The sequence below is a fragment of the Rhinopithecus bieti genome, unplaced genomic scaffold (assembly GCF_001698545.2).
Source record: "Rhinopithecus bieti isolate Rb0 unplaced genomic scaffold, ASM169854v2 scaffold_12642, whole genome shotgun sequence".
NCBI lineage: Eukaryota > Metazoa > Chordata > Mammalia > Primates > Cercopithecidae > Rhinopithecus > Rhinopithecus bieti.
In genome coordinates, this window is record NW_016807465.1 from 282544 (window position 1) to 303477 (window position 20934).

The following is a 20934-nucleotide window of genomic DNA, read 5'->3' on the forward strand; positions in this document are numbered from 1 at the left end:
AAAAAAAAAAAAAAAAAAAAAAAAAAAAAAAAAATCATGTTTCATTTTTTTGGGTAAGGAGGAAAGTTTATATTTTTGTTCTGGAATTATCATATATATATATACATATATATATATATTTTTTGAAAGAGTCTCGCTCTGTCACCCAGGCTGGATTGCAGTGGTGCAATCTTGGCTCACTGCAACCTCTGCCTCCTGGGTTCAAGTGATTCTCCTGCCTCAGCCTCCTGAGCAGCTGGGATTACAGGTGTGCCACCATGCCTGGCTAATTTTTGTATTTTTAGTAGAGACAGGGTTTCACCATGTTGGTCAGGCTGGTCTCGAACTCCTGACCTCGTGATCTGCCTGCCTCGGCCTCCCAACGTGCTGGGATTACAGGCGTGAGCTACTGCTCCCAGCCTATCCAATATATCAATACCTTTTATTATGTCTACAGTCCCTTTTTTCCTTATTTGACTTTCTGTAACTAGTTTGCCAGTATAGAATGGTATATTTTGACTCCCAGTTATTGCCTATGCAACAATTACTGAGCTTACCTTACTTACTCCTTACTCTCCCCCTTCTCTCATTTAAAAAATTTCATTATTTCTACTTTACTAGAATATAACATTTACACATAATTATCCCACCCTTGCCCCAGTTGTTTTAGTCTTATATATTTTGTTAAATACATAAACAGTAACCATCAGACTTTTTGCCAAAGTCTCCCCAGTTATCTCTTGACTTAATGAAGCTCATCCTCTAATACATCTCTTAGGAAAGGATCACTTGTGAAAACCATATTACTTCAATTCTTGTAGGTTTAAAACCATGTTCTTATCCATGATACTCTAAGGACAGCTTGACTCTTTCTTGACTCATACTTTATGACATTTTTTGACATTTTTTAAAAATGTTGCTATTTTCTAGGCCCACTCTGTACATTCCTACTGAGAATTCTGATACCAACCTACTTTTTTTGTCCTTGCAAGTAATTTTTTGAAAAATTTTTTTTTGCCAGGAAGCTTTGAAGATTTTTTATTATTAAAGTCTAGGATACATCTCAGAGTTAATTATTCTAGGTCAGTTTTCTCCAGGACACAAGTCTTTTCAATATATAGATAAGGTCTTTTTTTTTCCAGAAAGCTTTCTTGGATTATAATTTTAAATATTAATTCTGTTCTCTTGTTTTGGTTTTATTCTCCAGAGACACTAATTATTTGCATGTGAAATTTTTGCCAATCTTCCATTTCAACTACTTTTCTTTTACTCCTTTATCTTTTTTATTCCTTTTAAACCTTTTCTAATTTTGTTGTTTTTTATACCTTTATTCAATGCCCCTTGCTAAATGTTTAGTCAAATACATTCTACCCTGCAGTTCTTGTAATTTAATCTTCATTTCAATTTCTTTCCTAAGTTCAATCACCCTTGTTTCATCTTGGTTTTTATTTCTCTTGTTTTTTAATTTTTTCATTCAACTTTTTTTATATCTGAAAATGATTGCTTAAAATATTCAATTCAAGTCAGTGCTAAGTTCAATTTTCCTCCATGTTGTGGTTGGTTTTGAGGAGGAACTGTCATCAACTCACAGACTTTATTTTCATTTTCTATTTTTGTCTTACAGGAACCTTGCATATATATATATTTTTTCTACACATATTGTGCAATTTCTAAACTGGAAACCCCTCCATAACAGCTATATGCAGTAACAGTAAGCATTCTGCAGTGGCTTCAGGATTTCTCTTTCATGAATATCCATGTCAGCATAGTGAAGTGCAGTTTTCTTCATGAATAGCTTTTTTTTCTTCTTTTTCTGGTAGCAGGGGGAGGATTTGGTTCATCTCTGATTTTGTACATTTCTTTTACTACTGCAGGACCCTTAAAATTCTCCCTCTTACTTTCTTCTTTCTGTTTATGACTAAGTCTCTGAACACTGCCCTTTCCCCTCCTCTTCTTTTACTACTCCCCAGAAACTGATTTTCAGAGACTACAAACCTTGGGCATACTTTCAAGTATCTTCCCGGTAGCCAGCAGTCTGATATACCACATCCTGGACTTATTTTCAGTAATGTTGCACTTAAGAGTATGACTATCTCTTCCTGTTGGTGATTTTCTTTTTGCTCCATCAATTCTTAGTTCCTATTCTTCATTTTCTTCTTCTTTTATACAGTCTTATCAGAATGTACCTGCTCTCAGCACCACACAAGGTTAAGATATGAGCTCCACAGATATCTCTGCTAGTTACAAGTAATTTGAAGTTCATAATATTCTGTCTCACAGTTCTCTTGAGGGTGTAAATTATGTGTTCAATTTTCCTTCATGTTTCCTCCAGGTTTCAATTGCTGTCCTTGACACTCTTTATGATGTTTCAGGGGCTATACAGAAATTCAGATTTAGGCATCTACCATTATCCTAGACAACCTGAAAGTCTCTAGCAGCTTTATTTTCAATGGGCTCCTCTCTTATGTGTAGTCGTTAGTAAAAGTCATTTTATTAGAATTCTGCATTGCCATAAGTTTATTTTAGCTTCTTACAAAGTTATCTTTTTGGGATTTTATCAAATGGATTCCTTAAACTTGACTAGTATAAGTCTTCAGAAATGAATTATATGGTTTCTTAATTTGATCTTTAGCCTGACTTTTCTATATAGAAATCATTTTCTGCCATCCGCTGAGCTTAGAAATCTTCTATTCCTTCAAAAATATATACTCCTGCTTAAAAATAAGTAGATTTCATCTCTTCAATGTCAATGACTGTCTGGGACTACCCATCAGTACAGGGCTTTTGAAGGGTCATTCCATAAAAATGGTTAAGTATCTAATGCTACATCAGCCATCATCTTACTAACTTGCACACCACCACCTCTTGCAGTTTGCTTTGTGGCTACATATATCCAATCATTTGTTTAGCCACTCCTACCACAACTTTAAGTGTATTTTTAAATAAAAACCTCCTTTCAATCCACTCTTTTTTTTTTTTTTTTTTTTTGAGACGGAGTCTTGCTCTGCCGCCCAGGCTGGAGTGCAGTGGCCGGCTCTCAGCTCACTGCAAGCTCCGCCTCCCGGGTTCACGCCATTCTCCTGTCTCAGCCTCCCGAGTAGCTGGGACTACAGGCGCCCGCCTCGTCGCCCGGCTAGTTTTTTGTATTTTTTAGTAGAGACGGGTTTTTACCGTATTAGCCAGGATGGTCTCGATCTCCTGACCTCGTGATCCGCCCGTCTCAGCCTCCCAAAGTGCTGGGATTACAGGCTTAAGCCACCGCGCCCGGCCTCAATCCACTCTTAAAGTATCTTTTCCTCTCCCCGTGGCTACAATTTTAAATTCTAAAACAGGATCTTTTGCATCTGTTGTCTCATGGACTCTAAGAGTACTGACTACAAAGACTCTGGCCTCTAATCCTCTTATCTTATGCCAGTTTCATGCTCTGGTGGTATTTCTATAGGTTCAACCAACTTGTAGAGTTGCACTGTCCAATACAATAGCTACTATCCACATGTGGCTATTTAAATTTAGATTAGGCCAGGTAGAGTGGCTCACACCTGTAATACCAGTACTTTGGGAGGCCCTGGCAAGAGGATTGTGTGAGGTCAGGAGTTCAAGACCAGCCTGGGCAACATAGCAAGACCCCATCTCTTAAAAAAAAAATTAGGTGAGCATGGTGGCACACACCTGTAATCTTAGGTACTCAGGAGGCTGAAGTGGAAGAATTGCTTGAACCCAGGAGTTTGAGGCTGCAGGGAGCTATCATCACACCCCTGTACTGGAGAGACCGTGCCTCTAAATATAAATAAATAAATAAATTTAAATTAGCCAAATTAAACAGAATTAAAAATTCTGTTCCTCAGAACATAATGTTTGAGCATATATTTCAAGTGCTTGAGAGAGCCGCATGTGGCTAGTGGCTACTGCTGAAGAGTACAGATATAGAATATTTTCATCCTCACAGAAAGGTCCTTTGGACAGTACTATTCGAAATCTTAATTCAATTGTCTTCAACTTCAAATTTAATCTTCTTGCCACAGTTGGGAAAGAACCCATTTCCTTCTCTCTTTATTCCCAGGTGTTTTGGGCCAGTATCACTGGAGTATGGTTAGGAAGACCTGTGCTTCTGGATCTTTATTCTTTTTTTACCTCCCCATGGATCCTCCAATCTTCTTTGCCTTTAGTTTTTTCTTACCAGCCTGCCACAAATTTATCCAGGTATAGATGTTAAACTACATTAAATCCTGACTTTTAAAAAATCCCATAATAATATATGGCTATTATATCTTAATCAGACTACTCAAGACTCCTGCAAGTACACTTCTCTTCTTACTCTGTCTAGATAATCTATTAGCATCCAGGCTTTACATTGAAGGAATCCTATAAGGGAGTTGCCAGATATGATTTATCTCTTGTGATCCAGGAGGCGAAGTAGGGCAGCTGCAGCTTTCCTTAAGACTGTAAGAAATCTCCTTGAATTCTCAGATTTAGTTATTTGTATCTAGGAAGTGACGATCGAGGTGAAGTTTCCTTACATTAGACCATGACTGTGCCATCTGCTTGGAAATAACCTAAACTAGAAAACTTCTATGCAAAGAGGAGAAAACCTTTGTGATTCATAAATCTCTGTATTAAATTAAAAGGCTAAACATCCTTTGAGTTACCTGAAAACCAGGTAAAGGTATGGGGCTAGGAGCAAGCAAAGGGTAGTTTCATTGTAGTTTAGAGCAGGAATAGAGGCTGTAACATTGATAATGAACATCTATAGTCAGGAAGGCATAATACTTAACCTAGAGGAGATTCAAGGCTCCTCCCCTCTGTTGGGATCATCTCCACACTGGCTGCTACCCACACTGGTTATACAAACTCACTGCCCCAGAAACACGTGCTCATTACCATCACGTATATCTTTTGTCCTAAGTAAGTGTTTACTTCTATTAATGGAAGGAAATACAACCCTTCCATTATAGAATGGTAATTGCAAAATTCATGAGGGTCTTAGGTTCTCACATCTTACCACATGGGTTCTAGATATGCAAAAATGAGTAATTCAGTTAAATTTTTTCCAATTTATTCATATACAGTGATCTGGTATTTTAAACACCAGTTCTCACTATCATCAAGTTTAGGGATAATCTACATTATGTTGCCAAAGAAAATGATAAAGTTTACTTGCCCCTTGAAAAAGTAAACTTAAAGATTTAGCTTCATTAAAACTAACATTAATTCAGTCAAAATGTACAATAGTAAAACTGCTGACATTTCATATGACATATATCCATAGGAAATATGTGAGAAGACTTACATAAACTGCTGCTGTATTATATAATTATATACACCTTTACTTAGGAAGATGCAGTAACCTAAAATATAACCATCAAATTATGATCCTTCAAAAACAACAAAAAACTGCAAAACCCTGAGATTCAACCTCAAAGGGCATCTCATGGATTCCTAATTCTCAGTCAGATCTGATAATTCAGGTAAAATAAAAATTTCTTCTTTCACTAAATCACAAACAAAATGTCATTGTCATCTTTTCTTTAAGCCTCCAATCTTTCTTTGTTATACATTTTAATTATATCATCTTAGTATACCTGATTTTATACAAGGTTTCCTTTAAGCTTGTAAGAGCATGAATACGAACATCGACATTTTCATGTTGAATGGCCTTCATAGAGAGCTGAAGAGTTGTTTGAAGATCCGTGCTCTCAGAGGTCTCCTACACACAAAGCACAGAGAGACAGACCTTATTAATCGACTATTTTAACAACCATTTCCAAAGGCCTAAATTCCCTATATAGTTACCATTAAACTATACCAAACCAATTTTTTAAAGTAATAAAGTTTCCATTCCTTCCTTTGTATAGCATAAGTCATTTTTAGTAATTCTAAGGGAAAGGGATTTCATTGTAAAATTTTAGACGTGGAGAAAATTTTATCCCAACTAAGTAAGAATTTACTTATCTAAAATAAGTACTTCTTGACAGGAAGTATAAGTTTCTCTTAATTTACAGAGGGTTACATAATAGCTTTGAACCAGGTCTATGGATTATATAAGTAATTCACTTCCTTTCACTACCCAAGGTGATACCCAAGGTCAGATATTCCACTTTCTACCCAGAAGTGCTATGAAATCACCACTAACATCTTCATAATTTTAGAGAGCTCACTAAGATTTAAAATGCTGGAATTTTACATTACTCCCCTTCTAAATCTCAGGAATCATTCACATCTGACATTTCTATGTCATGGTTTGTACCACAACAAAACTAGAATCGTCCCACAGCTTTCCTTTCTTCTCTTAGGGCATGCGCTGTGGTAGCTCTTCTTTTTGGGACAATAAGGACACTTTGGTCTGAGCAGTAAAGGCATAAGAACTGTATTTTTTGCTCTCTGTTCTATCTAATGCTGTTACATCTTTAATCTAAATGCTAAAACTTCCTTCCAAAAGTCATGGATTCATGGTAGCATTATCTACTCACCAGGAATTAGCCATTAGAATAGGACTATATTATCCCTAGATACGATCCTAAAGGATCTTTATTCAATGTATTGGAATTTGGGAACAATTCTGTATTAATGATCTCCTAAACCACAAATTAAAAATTAAATACCTTTCTGTATTCCTGGAGAATGGCTTTTATCTTTTTTAATTCTGAATGATCAGGTAAAAAATATATTTCATGAAGAAAATCTTGCACAGCATCCCTAATAGTCGGAATAAAAAGAATTATTTGCCAAGAATATGAATACTAAAAAAATGTAAAGCAAAAGTTCAAACTAAGGCCAATTTAATTCATAATTAAAAGTGCTAGTTGATTACTGAGCTGCAAAGTATTTTCTAACTATGTCTAAGACGCTCAGCTAAATTATTAGTGGAAAATGACCAAAACTATGAAAATCACTCTATAATAGTGCTAAAATCAACCATGCTTCTCAGCATACAAACCCATATATACAGTCCCTTCCTCTTCAAGCTGGGCTGAGTGTGCAACTTGCTTTAGCAAATAGATGGTGGCAGAAGATATGCTGTGTCAGTTTGGGACCTAGGTATTAAAAATGCCTGCAAGTTTCACCATAAAAAAGGATGAGTTCATGTCCTTTGTAGGGACATGGATGAAGCTGGAAACCATCTTCCTGAGCAAACTATCGCAAGGACAGAAAACCAAACACCGCACAGGTGTTCTCACTCATAGGTGGGAACTGAACAATGAGAACACGTGGACACAGGGTGAGGAACATCACACACCGGGGCCTGTTGTGGGGTGGGGGGTAGGGGGAGGGATAGCATTAGGAGACATACCTAATGTAAACGACGAGTTAATGGGTGCAGCACACCAACATGGCACATGTATACATATGTAACAAACCTGCATGTTGTGCACATGTACCCTAGAACTTAAAGTATAAAAAAAAAAAAATGCCCGCAAGTTTCCATTTGTGTGTTCTGGAGAGCCCTGAGTCACTATGTAAGAAGTGTGGCCACCAACATGGACAGACCACGGTACAGAGAGAGAGACTCTGAGACTACACAGAATGAGAGAGAGGCCCAGCCCAGTCCACCTGCCAGCTGAATGTGGCCACACCAGGGACCACTTGTAAGACCAGTAGAACTGACCAGCTTAGCACAGTCCAGATTGCAAAATTATGAGCAAATAAAAATGCTCATTGTTTTAAGACACTAGGTTTGGGAGTGATTTGGAATGTAGCAATAGACAGCCAAAGACTACCCCAATACACAAATTATCATGAAGAATTATAAAAATATATATATAAGTAATCCTTATCAGGGCTATAATTTTTAATTTCCTTCTAATATAATAAATGCTCTAATCTTTCTGGGTCCAAATATAAGTGTTTCTAAATTCTAGTCTTTGTTAACTCATGCAATAAATATATATTAAATAACTACTATGTGCTATTACATGCTAAGCACTCTGCTAGTCACTGGGGATGGAATAATAAACAAAGCCAAAGTAGTGCCTTCATTCAGCAACCTTAAGGTCTTCTATCTTGCAGTGTCATGATCATAACTCAGGGCAGCCTCAAACTTCTGGGCTCAAGAAATCTTCCTGCCTCAGCCTGCAGTAGCTAGGATTACATGCTTTTTTTTTTTTTTTTTTTTTGACAGAGTCTGGCTCCATCGCCCAGGCTGGAGTGCAGTAGCGCAATCTCGGTCACTGCAAGCTCCACCTCCCGGATTCACACCATTCTCCTACCTCAGCCTCCAAAGTAGCTGGGACTACAGGCACCCACCACTACACGTGGCTAACTTCTTGTATTTTTAGTAGAGACAGGGTTTCACCATGTTAGCCAGGATGGTCTTGATCTCCTGACCTCATGATCCGCCTGCCCCAGCCTCCCAAAGGGTCTTTTTTTTTTTTTTTTTTTAAATGTTTCTGTATTTTTTGTAGACGTGGGGTTCTCACTATGTTTCCCAGGCTCCTGGCCTCAAGCAATCCTCCTGCCTTGTCCTCCCAAAGTGTTGGTATTGTTGGCATGAGCCACCATGCCTGGTCGGGATTTTTCTTATGATTATGAAAAAGGTAGAGAAATGATACTTCTGTAATAAACAGCAAAGATACGACTATGTACAAAACAAATTTTAAAGGTACTTGAAAAGTAGTCCCAAAATCTAAATTAGTGATTTTGTTGTTTTATCATGCACAAAATATCAAAAACAAAAGTATCTTAATTAAATAAAAACACACATTAACTTTTCCTTCTTCTATGACTTCTCCCTAATTAGTTACTGCAACTGACTAAAGGGACCAGCAATAGCCTATGGGTGAGTAGGTAAATAAGGAGTACTTCAACCCCAACTTTTCACAAGCAAAGGAATGATTATATATAACGTTAAGTAAAATCACAGAAAAAAAATTAAATATATAGAAAGACATCCCAGTCTAAAAAGCAGCCTGAATCAAAAATACAAATGGGAAAGAATGATGTATGTTCTGTCAATAGTAGTCCACATTGGCTATAGCCTAATGCCTGTTTTGAAAAATTATGGGGGAAGATAGTAAGAAATAGTCTGTGGCCAGATTTTTAGAAAGACTTCAATATCAGGCTAAGCAATTTGGAATTTGTCAATTAGGAAATGGAGAATCTCAGAATGCCTTTGTATACTGGAATGACACCAATAAAGAGATATTTTTAAAACACAGTTCTAGTAACAATATCAAGAAAAGTGATAAAAGCTTAAAGGAACAGAGGCTAGTTCAAAGCTTAATGCAATGAAGTAATAAAGGTTTCAAGTAAGGTAAGCTGCAGAAAGTAGGTATTTCTCCTAACCTTTCTCATGCTATTCAACTGTCTGCCTTTTGACTGTGAAAACAAGGGTAAATTAGGTTTCACATTTACAGAATTAATGAAAAATAATTTTTAACTGCTGACCTATTAATTAGTGAGTTTTAGAAATAATTATAATAGAAGCAATGCCACAACTGAAATAGCATCATGTCAATATGTAATTACATGCCAATTACTTTTGTTACTGATGAACCCTGAAATTCAAAAAAGTGAAAGTTCCACATTACCATCAGTAATTTTAATACCTTGAGACATAAAAATACAGTTTAAAAAGTTATTATTTTACTTTAATTTCAGTCACAATACCTGTTTTCAATTATGAGGTAGTGAAAGATAGCTGCAGTTTCTTTAGGCTGGATGTGTATAAGAGGTAACAAAGCTACTATTACATGACTGAGAAGGGAGCCCAGACAAGCATGATCCAGGCAACGAACAAAGCAGTCCCAAGCTCTATGTGAAAAAACAAACAGAAATGAAATCCAATTAGTTTTATTATTTGTAAAGCTCTATCAATTAGTTATTAGTTGAAGACACATGATATATACAAACAATAGATTAAAAGGCAGCTTTAAAGCAAAGATCAGTGCTATATATTCAAATAAAGTGATGCCCAAATTATATGAAGTCAAAAAAGCAAGGGGAAAAACAGTGTTTGGGGCAGAATTAATAAAAAAAAAAAAAGTGTGTGTGTGCATTTGCTTATTCTTTTACAAAGAGTAGATACACAAAATTAATAAAATAGGTATCTGTAGAGGTCAAAACTGGAATCTAGATTTCTGACTATAATTTGTTACACAGATTTGAATTTGGGACTATGCAAATGTTTTATATAATTTTTAAATTAAATAAAATATACGGGAAAAGCAACTCTTAAAAATTTTAAACAAACTGCAACAAGTGAACCTAACTAAATATTAAGTTGGTAGCACATGCACACAGAAAATAATTACTTCACATGATTTTAAAACATATTCTGACTATATATCTCTAACAGGATATGTTTTATTGACAAAAAGAGCCTCCAAGAAGCTTAAACTGCACTCAGCAGTCTTACTGTTGGTAGTAATATTGAAATTGTCACTTTAAAGATATATATATGTATACAGAAAGAAAAATTACGTAAATGTATAATATAAGTCATTAGGAACAAAGACAGAATAACTGGAAAGAAATATAATGTAAAACCAAAGAGTTAAGTCAAAACTATGTGATCTTTATTGTATTGGAAATATACATATATATATACATATAAACTCAAAATCTTTTTCTCTTTATAAAAATTTTCTAGTAGCTATATTCACTTAAGACTTAGAAGCAATGACAGTAGGCCCAATGAGTGCCTATACTGGGAATTAATCTGGGCTCAAAGCAACCAGAGCCAGGGTTCCTTGAAGAAATCGCTAATTTTGAGTCAGGGGCAGGAAATGTTCAAGATGAGCCCGAGTCATCTTGTCATGCCCGAAAGCAGAAAATCTATAAGAGATTAATGCAGGTTATATCAAAACTCATAGATGCCAACTTGAAAGGATTTCTACTTGCTTAAGATGGGACAATTTCAGCAATAAAAAAGGCTAGTGATTTTAATGGATAAAATTAATCAAACTTGTAAAAATCTATGTAATCAAAATGATATTATAAAAGAAGAAAAACTTCACTGGAGGTTGCTACAGCACAAACCTATATTCCTAAATTGATTAACTAAAAGGAAATATTCAAGTAATTATGAACTGCTTTTCCTACATGAACTATGGTTGTTTTGTTTTTAAAGACAAGGTCCTGCTATGTTGCCCAAGCTAGACTTAAACTCAAGTGATCCTTCTGCCTCACCTTCCTAAGCAGCTGGGACTACAGATATGTACAATCATGCCCGGCTAGGCAAATTTTATGAGGAATTTTAAGAATAATCCCACCTAGTAAATACAGAAGGAATAATAAAATTAGAAAATCACTATTTTATCAACTGTAATGAAATAATGGACTTAGGCAATGATCATTAATGCTAAAATCATCAGATGAAAGATTAATGAGGAATTTTATAATAAAGGGATTCAGGTTGATAAAACCTACTGTCTAATCTTACCATTACTAAAAGTGGACAACTAGATATTATTATGTGGCTCATACTGTGCCACAAGAGAAGCACAAAGCCTCACCTATGAGGCATGTTATAATAATAAATTGAACCTAAATCTAATCCAGCATCTATATCTAGGTACCCATTTATAGAAAAAACAGGGATGAAAGAAAAGATAGAGGGAAAAGTTAAATTAGCTATTCTCCAATCCCACATCCTAAAATCTTAACAGCCTAAAATAAGTAAAATGTGTGGGTAGGGAATTTAAGGGATGAGGTTGTTTACAAGAAGCACTTAAGGAGCCAGGCAACCAAATACATGTATGTTAACTTCATTTATGTCTAACTCAAGAAACAATGATACATACAAACATCTCTGGAAAATGGCATCTACAACATGATATATACAATATCTTTGGGGAAAATACCTTTGAGACAACTGGAGGAAATGTGAATAAGGACTGAGTTTTAGATTAGATATTTCTATTAATCCTGCTAAGTATAATAATTCATAAAGGTTATTTTTTAGATGCCCTCATCCATTAGATACATCTAAAGTATTTACAAGTACAATGATATGATTCTGGGATCTTCTGTAATATACCCCAACTAACGATCAAAAAGGTAGAAATGGATTAGAAAAAACCAGCAATGTTGATAACTGCCAAGGTTGGGAAATAGGTATGAAGGTTCACTGATAACTCTTCTATTTCCCAGTATGTTAAAAGACTTTCATGGTAAAATGTTTTAAAAGAAGTAAATACGTTCTGTTTTCAATACAAATAGTCTTTCTCCCTTAATTATTTATTACTTGAACCCAATTTCCTTCAAAGAGATAAGAATTAAAGTTAGTGCTACTGGAAAATGCAAAATAATAATAATAATAATAATAAACTCAGGCAGTCATTTACCTGCAACACAATTCAGGAAAATCATCCTTGAATCGAAGGCCAGTTCTCAGTGTGGTCATCATCTTCACCCTCACAGAACTGACATGTTTGGGTCCCATTAACTTCATCAAAGACATCAAACTGTTCAAGGCCTATAGAGTTAAGTAGCGCTTCAGAGTAAAGCTTACAAACATGCTGCCAGAACCAGATGAGCCCTAAGGACAAGTGCTTCCCACCCAATATCAGGGGTCATCTATTCTCAGATAACACAAAAGATCGAATCAATGTTGGCCAGTTTGTTTCGTCCAATTGCTTATGTCTTATGTGGGAATTATAAATGTGAAAAATACAAGTTGAGTTCTTTTTTGTTTTGTTTTTTCCCTTGAAGGTGATTTGTTATTTTGGCCCAATATTCATCTAGAACGGTAAAATTTCTAATGTATTAAAGGTATAATGCATATTGTTTAATTTCTTTCATATCTATCCCAAACTGCCATATGCATACATAAAACAAGCTGAATTAAAATCATTTGAATTTGAGACCATATAAAAATTTTTGAAGTAAATGGAATACTTCACAGTGATCAACAGTTAAGGAAATTTTTGTCCTAATGATATTAAATTCAAGATGTCCTGAATTTAGTAAAATAAATAATTAATGATATACTCAGAAAATGAAACACATGAAAAACACAGAACCAGACCTGTTATCAGCAGCTCCAGTTTATAATGAAGGGGTAAAGAAACTCTCTGGTTGACTTTATATGCCAAAACATGCAAGCTCTTTATGGTTTACAAGACAAACTCTAGTTTTCTTAGATTCAAGGTGATTCTCTCACTTAGGATAGCAATTGGAGAAACAATAAGAAAGAAGCCATGTAGATGAAATAGTAGTTGGTTGGGGGATTACATTTACTAGTTGACACCAAAAGAACAGGCATTGGTTGCTAAAATTTGCAGAGTTAAATATGGTATCATATGTCTTTCTTGACTCCTTAAGATTATTTTAAAAAAGGGGGGGGGGAGTAGTATACACTGAAATAAAAGCTTCCATTCATAGGTGTTTTTTGTTTGTTTGTTTTTATTGTTAACTGCAGAGGTGGAAAGCAACAGAAAGGGAAATTTTATCAATATCTAAAATTTTACTCCAATCTATAGGACAAAAATTTCCACTGGAGGCCAACTATTGCAGCAGTCATAATGAAACTTCATTGTGGCACAAGTATTTAAACATAAAGTTGCTTTACATTATAATAACCTAAGATTTCTGGGGTTCAAAAACACCATGGGCCATGACCCACAACAGACCAATCTAAACCAAGGAGACTCAATGATGCAACTTTTGTTTGAGCTTTCAGTGATTGCTAGTCTCTTTCTTCAAATGCTGGACTAGATGTTGTGATGACGTGAGCTTGAAGCCATTGAGGTCATTATCTGGCTCTTAAGTACAGAGCCAACCCAGGTGAATCTGAGCCAAAAGACTGACTCTGAGAACTTTTTTGAGTCCAAAATCAAGTTATGCCCAAAGCTACATTATCCTTACGCTTTTAGTAACACAGCCACAAATTCCTTTTAGTCACTTTAGGTTAGTGTTCTATCCCTCCTAAACTAAAGAAATGAAACGAATATAATTCCAATTTTAGACTCCCAAAAGCTTATATAAGTTCTTCAGCAATAGAGAATGTCATGTTTGGTTATTTCTCATCTTTGAATGTTTGTAGCTAGATGCAGAATTTATCTATATTCTATATGAATTTTATCTTAGCACTTTGGAACTCAACTATCACCACTTACCATTTTCTTATCTTCAATGCCAACACTAGAGCTCAGTAACTGCATGTTAAAAAAAGCCAAAATGCCCAACAATTTGGGTTGTAAATAATCAGCCTAAGAAATAAAAACAGATAATATGTAAGCTTTATACAGATTGAATTTCTTAAGTTGACATTTTAATTATTTAATTAATGTCATTTATATTTTACCTAACTAGACTAGCATATTGGAAATAAAGACTTGGTGAATTAAGTTTCTCCAAAAACATATATCTTCACACATAGTATTTAAAGAAACTAATGAAATGATTTATAGTCACCATGAAAAAATACGATTAAATGTACAGTACAAGGAGAAAATGGTAAGTTTTTTAATCATGGAGTGAGCTGGGGTGGGTTCCTCAGGATCTGATTCATTTCAGGATGTGGAGTGGAGAGGAAAAGAAGAAAGAAAAGAATAGAGAAAGGAAAGAGACTGTCCTTAGTCTATGACATTTAGAGCTAAGGTAGAAAAGTACGATTAAGGAAAGGGTATCCCACCAGAAAAATGATCTGACATAGGGGATAATATCCCCAGAGGTAATGGGGAAAAGAGGCACAAGACCATGGGCATCAGAAGTTGCAGGCTAGATATCATCATCCATGACACTTTAGGTTTCCTGAAGTAAACAGAGCTCCTTCCTTAGTTCGTTCCTTCCTTCCTACCTTCCTTCCTTCTTCCTTCCCTCCCTCCCTCCCTCCGTCCGTCCCTTCCTTTCTCCCTCCTTTCCTTCCTCCCTCCCTCCTTCTCTTCCATTCCTCCTTCATTTGCTTCCTTCCTCCCTCTTTCTTCTTTCTTCCTCTTTTTCTTAAACAGGGTTCTTTCCTTCCTCCCTCCCTCCTTCTTTCTTTTTCTTTCTTTCCTCCTTTTTCTTTTTTTCTTAAGAGTTCCTTCCTTCCTTCCTATTTCTTTCTTTCCTCCTTTCTCTTTTTTTCTTTTCTCTTCTCTTCTTTTCTTCCTCTCTCGATCTCCCTCTCTCTCGACAGGGTCTCGGTCACCCAGGCTGAAGCGCAGTGGCACAATCACAACTCACTGCAGCCTCAACCTCCTAGGCTCAAGCAATCCTCCCAGCTCAGCCTCCTGAGTCCCTGTGACTACAGGTATGCACCACCATGCCCAGCTAATTTTTTGTATTTTTTGTAGAGACGGGGTTTCGCCATGTTGCCCAGGCTGGTCTCAAACTCCTGGGCTCAAGCAATCTTCCTGCTTTGGCCTCCCAGAGTGCTGGGATTACAGGTATAAGCCACTGTGCTCAACTGAGTTAATACTTTCTTAAGAGACAGTCCTGGCCGGGCGCGGTGGCTCAAGCCTGTAATCCCAGCACTTTGGGAGGCAAAAAAAAAAAAAAAAAAAAAAAAAAAAAAAAAAAAAAAGAAAAAAAAAAAAAAAAAAAAGAAAAAAAAAAAAAAAAAAAAAAAAAAAAAAAAAAAAAAAAAAAAAAAAAAAAAAAAAAAAAAAAAAAAAAAAAAAAAACAAAAAAAAAAAAAAAAAAAAAAAAAAAAAAAAAAAAAAAAAAAAAAAAAAAAAAAAAAAAAAAAAAAAAAAAAAAAAAAAAAAAAAAAAAAAAAAAAAAAAAAAAAAAAAAAAAAAAAAAAAAAAAAAAAAAAAAAAAAAAAAAAAAAAACTCCGCCCAAGTGGCTCAGCCTGGTAATCCCAGGCACTTTGGGAAGGCGAGACCGGGCGGATCACGAGGTCAGGAGATCGAGACCATCCTGGCTAACCGGTGAAACCACCCCCCGTCTCTACTAAAAATACAAAGAAAACTAGCGGGCGAAGGTGGCGGGCGCCTGTAGTCCCAGCTACGTCGGCGAGGGCTGAGCGGAGAATGGGCATGAACCCGGGAGGCGAAGCTTGGCAGTGAGCTGAGATCCGGCCACTGCACTCCAGCCTGGGCCGAGCAGAGGCGAGACTCCCGTCTCAAAAAAAAAAAAAAAAAAAAAAGAGACAGTCCTGGAGGAGAGGGCATGGGCTTTAAGTCAGCCAAATCTAGGTTTGAATCTTAATTTTGACACTTCCTAATGTGTGATCTTCTATAAGTTACTTAATTCTTCCAAGTCTGTAAAATGTGAACCATAAAACCACCTACTGCATAGAGCTGCTGTAAAGGCTAAATAAGATACCATTTATTGACCAGGTGCAGTGGCTCACCCCTATAATCCCAGCAATTTGGGAGGCTGAGGCAAGTGGATTACATGAGCTCAGGAGTTTGAGATCAGCCTGGGTAACATGGCAAAACCCTGTTTCTACAAAAAAATTAGCCAGGCATGGTGGCACACACCTGTGGTCCCAGCTACTCAGGAGGCTGAGGTGGGAAGGTCGCTTAAGTACCAGAGGCAGAAGCTGCAGTGAGCTGAGATTGTGCCAGTGCAGTCCAGCCTGGGTGGCAAAGAAAAACCCTGCTTCCAAAAAAAAAAAAAGATATCATTCACTAAGGACTTAGTATATGGCTAAGTATTAAATCAATTTGTTCATATTATTACAAACTGAGAATGTGACCGCTCTGTAAAGAATATTCTTCTGTTTCATGTCTTTATGTACAGACAGAAGAAAAGAGAAAAAAAAAAAAAAAAAGAGCTGGGAATGAGTAGCAACTAAAGCATGTTGAACTCTATAAGAAAGTTGCACTGCTTGACGTTGAGGCATCTGATTTAGGTATCTTCAGGTTCCATGCATTACCAAGAAAAGGGTAGGAGGGTGTGTGCTACCATATAATAGAGAGCAGTGAGGTATCCTACAAGTCTCTCCAGATTAGATTTCAGGATAAATCTTTATCTTTCCTAGCACCGGAAATCATCTGGTGTTTAATGCCTAAAATTGCATTTTGTTCTGCAAACTTCTGATTTAGATTGAGAGTCAACTTTGGCATGGTAAGCCACAATTCACTAATTGTATGGTTCCAGCCTATATTGCTTAAATAAAAAGCAGATAAGGATCACACAATCTATGTCAACATTCCAATATTAAAGTTCTTGCACTCAGACAAACAATTATTTGACTTTATCTATCTACCAATATATTATCTATCACCAAATACTTATTACATATGGCCTAGAATCCTGTGCTGGGTACAGGTGTACAAGATAAGCAAAGTCATTCTCTCTCATTAGCTTACATGGTAGACTAGTATGAATGGAAGACACTAAATAAGTATGTAAACAAAGTTGTGATAATGCTATAAGAAAATAAACACGATCCTGTGATAGACAAGAAATGTGGTAAGGGAGTTGAGACAGGGTATTTGGGAAACTCTTGAAATCTAAAGAATGAGAAAGATCCAGGATATTATTCCAAGTAGACAGACCATCCAGGGCCTAGGTCTCAAAGCAGGAAAAACTTTGGCACGTTTAAGAAACACAAAGGAAATTATGTTGAAATACAGGAAGAAAGGAAGAAATGGGTTGTACCATGTGAGAGTAGAAAGGTAGGCAGATCATGTATGGCCTTACAGATTTTATTTTATGTTAAAGGCAATGAAAATCATAGAAGGAATTTAATTAGGGGAATGATATGAGTTTGTAAAAAGAGCACTCCAAAGGCTGTGTAAATAATTAATTGTCGAGAGGGAAGAATGAAAGGACAGAATCATTAGGAGGCGTTCACAGTTGTCCCAAGAAAGATGATGGTTATTTGTGTAAGGGTGGTGGCGACAGAAATGAAAAAGATATATTTTGGAGAGACTTGATAGGATTTGCCCATTGTTTGATTATAAAAGGATAAAGGAAATGGAGGGCTCACAAATGCTTCTCAGGTTTTGACTCATGCAACTGGGTAGATGGTACCATTACTGAGATGGGAAAGACTGGGAGAAAAACAGGTTAGAAAGGGAAAATAAAGATTTCTGATGAACATATTATATTTGGAACTGTTTGAGATGCCTATAAGACATGACAGTAGAGATGACGAAAAGGTGAATATCTGTTTGCCATCCTCTCTCATCCTCAGGTCTATTCTTTGCCGCCTTCTGCCCTTCTCCGTACCTGGGACACTGACCAGACTGCATTACTTAGGATCCCTTGCCCTCTGGCTTTCCACTGAATTCAGTCAGCAGGAAATACCACTAGAACAGAGGGTAGTTTTCAAATAGAACAGAGTATGGTATTCATATTTCCTGCTCTGTGGTTTGAGGTAATTCTGGCAGTGGCTACATTCCTCTACAATGAGAGGACTCCCCTCATGGTTCTGGCTCTCAGTCAGGTCTAGTAACACTATTTCTTCCCCTTTCCCAGAACTAAGCGGAGGGATTAAGTTTTCTGCTGTTTGTAGTACCTGGGTTCCTTAACATTCCTTGCTGGTTCCCTTAACTTTGCCATGTCACTAAAAGTAGCCCCTTTGTTAAACTATTTCTGTGTAAACGTTTGTGTGTATGCCATCTGTATCCTCCCAGAACCTAACCTATATAAACCAAGCTCAGGGGTAGTCTGGACTGAAATTCCAACTAAAAATTCTCAAAATATAACTCATATTAAAGAAAAAGATCAAAGAAGATCATTAAAGGAGATAATGATGACTGAGGAAAAACAGCCAGTTACATAGTCCTGAGTTATTCTAACATTTAGAGGATAAAGTAGATAATTTACAGGGAAAAAGCCAGTAAAGAAGCCTAAACATGAGTGAACAGTGAAGCAAAAAAGAAAAATCAAGACAATGTGGTATCACAGATGCCACGTAGGAAAGGATGGCCAATTGTATTGAATGATACTGAAAGGTTGAATAAGATAGGACAGAGAAGGGACTATGAGATTTAATAGCCAAGAAGACTGTTGGTGATCCTGAAAAAAGGAATTTCATAGAATAGTGAGAAAAGAGCCAGACTAGAATGGGAAATAAGAAACCAGAGATAAAAATCTCTCTTAATGAACTGATGCCTAGCATTCCATTATTGGAACGGTAAGCTTGTGGAAGTTATTTATATCCTACTGCTCAAGGTCTGATTTTTCACACACAAAAAATTTGCAACCTCTGGCATAAATGGGTTAAAATATTTTGCCAATAGTCCTTTAAGTCTCTTATAGGAATGAGGGCAGTTGAAAGAAAAAATAATAATTCAATTCTGAGGATTTATATATTTTTTAAGATAAACAGTAAAGTGATTTCAAATACAAATTTATGGTAGAGAAAGATTTAAAATAGAGAACATATTTCCTAACTTCCCTTCTATCCAACAATGGATTAAACTACAGTTAGAATTGAAAAGTTTCATTTGTTGAGCTAAGGAAAGAGTAGTTGGAGGGGCAGGGTGAGAGGAGAGCTACGAACATATTCTAACATACACGTAATTTAAAAGTAGTAAAGAAAAATAAACTTCAACATTTTTATTCCGTGAAAAAATAAAATCTACTCAAAACACTTAAAAGTCCACATTTTTCAACGCTAATATATGTTGTGAATAGCCTAAACATGTAAATATGTAAACAAAGTTGTGATAATGCTGTAAGAAAATAAACATGATCTTGTGTTCATGATCTTGTGCATGTGACCATGCAATTTCAACCTTTTCAAAATAAAAATACCAACTTAAAATTTAAACAAATTGCTAGCAGCCAGAAAATGACCAAAAATATGGTTTCTTCAATTTCATAATTAAGCTGCAAAAGGAAGAAAAACAAACAAAAAAACCTCATAGAACATATTCCTTACCATCAGTTCAGGTGATATGATATCTCTTGGGCCCTGATACGGATCATCACTGGATGCAAATGAGGCAAGTATTGACAAACCATTGAAAACCTGTTGATAGTGTTCTCCAATACGCAGCAATAATTCATTATGCAATCCCTGGAAATCTTGTCTCAACAGGCTCCCCAGTTCAATTTCTGTTTCATTCTAACCCAAAGACATGTTTTAAAAAAAGGTTTTTTCTTCATACTAACATCCTGGAAATAAGTATACTGATTTTAACATGCTATTAGTACATCAGGAGCTCTAGACCAGATGACAGGATTTACTAATGGTATTAAGAAAAGGCATTGGAAAAGATTCTAATCTTATTCTATCCTGATAGGTCTCCCATGGATTATATGTAATGAAGTGAAGTGATCCAACTTTATATAGAAATAAAATATTAAAAAGCAAGTCCTAGTTTTCTCTAAGGTCTTATAGTATCATCAATTCATTACTGGGGACATATAACCCTGGGGGGAAATGTAGTATAGTGGCTTATAGCAGTCTTTCTGTTCAGATTGTTTTAGTTTAAATTCTAGCTGTCATTTATCAGATATGCTGACTTGGATAAGTTTCCTAATCTAACCTCTCTCTGCCTTAGTTCCTTATCCATGAAACAAAACCAAAAAAATAATACCTTTGGCTGGGTGCGTTGGTTCACACCTGTAATTCTAGCACTTTGGGAGGCCAAGGCAGGTGGATCACCTGTGGCCAGGAGTTGGAGATCAGCCTGGCCAACATGGTAAAACCCCACCTCTACTAAAAATACAAAAATTAGCTAGGCCTGGTGGCAGACAACTGTAATCCCAGCTACTCATGAGGCTGAGGCAGGAGAATCGCTTGAACCCAGGAGGTGGAGGTTGCAGTGAGCTGAGATCGCGCCACTGTACTCTAGCCTGGGCTACAGAGCAAAACTCCATCACAAAATAAATGAATAAAATATGAATAGACCTTTATCTCATTGGGTAACTGTGAGGATTACATGAAATGATCCATATCAGTTGTTTAGCTCAATTTCTGACGTGTAGTAAATACTCCATAAATACTTATTATCATTCTATCTCTGCAATATACAGTTGTATTATACTTTCTCAAGATGAATAAATATATTTGATATTCACTAACTCTCATGTGGAAAGAGATGTGCTGTTGGCATATATTATGAAACAAATGAAGTAAATTAACATCAGAGAAAACAGTAACGTTATATGCATATTTCTCA

The 20934-nt window shown here is 36.1% G+C and overlaps 1 protein-coding gene across 1 annotated transcript in view; it reads right to left on the reverse strand.

Moving 5' to 3' along the window:
• The window catches only part of ATR (ATR checkpoint kinase), a 132180-nt gene that overhangs the window by 79872 nt on the left and 31374 nt on the right, over positions 1-20934 (reverse strand). Inside the window, 6 exon segments of the mRNA XM_017882270.1 lie at positions 5559-5683; positions 6579-6672; positions 9583-9726; positions 12261-12391; positions 14034-14126; positions 19689-19874. Of these exon segments, the coding sequence (XP_017737759.1) occupies positions 5559-5683; positions 6579-6672; positions 9583-9726; positions 12261-12391; positions 14034-14126; positions 19689-19874 (773 nt within the window).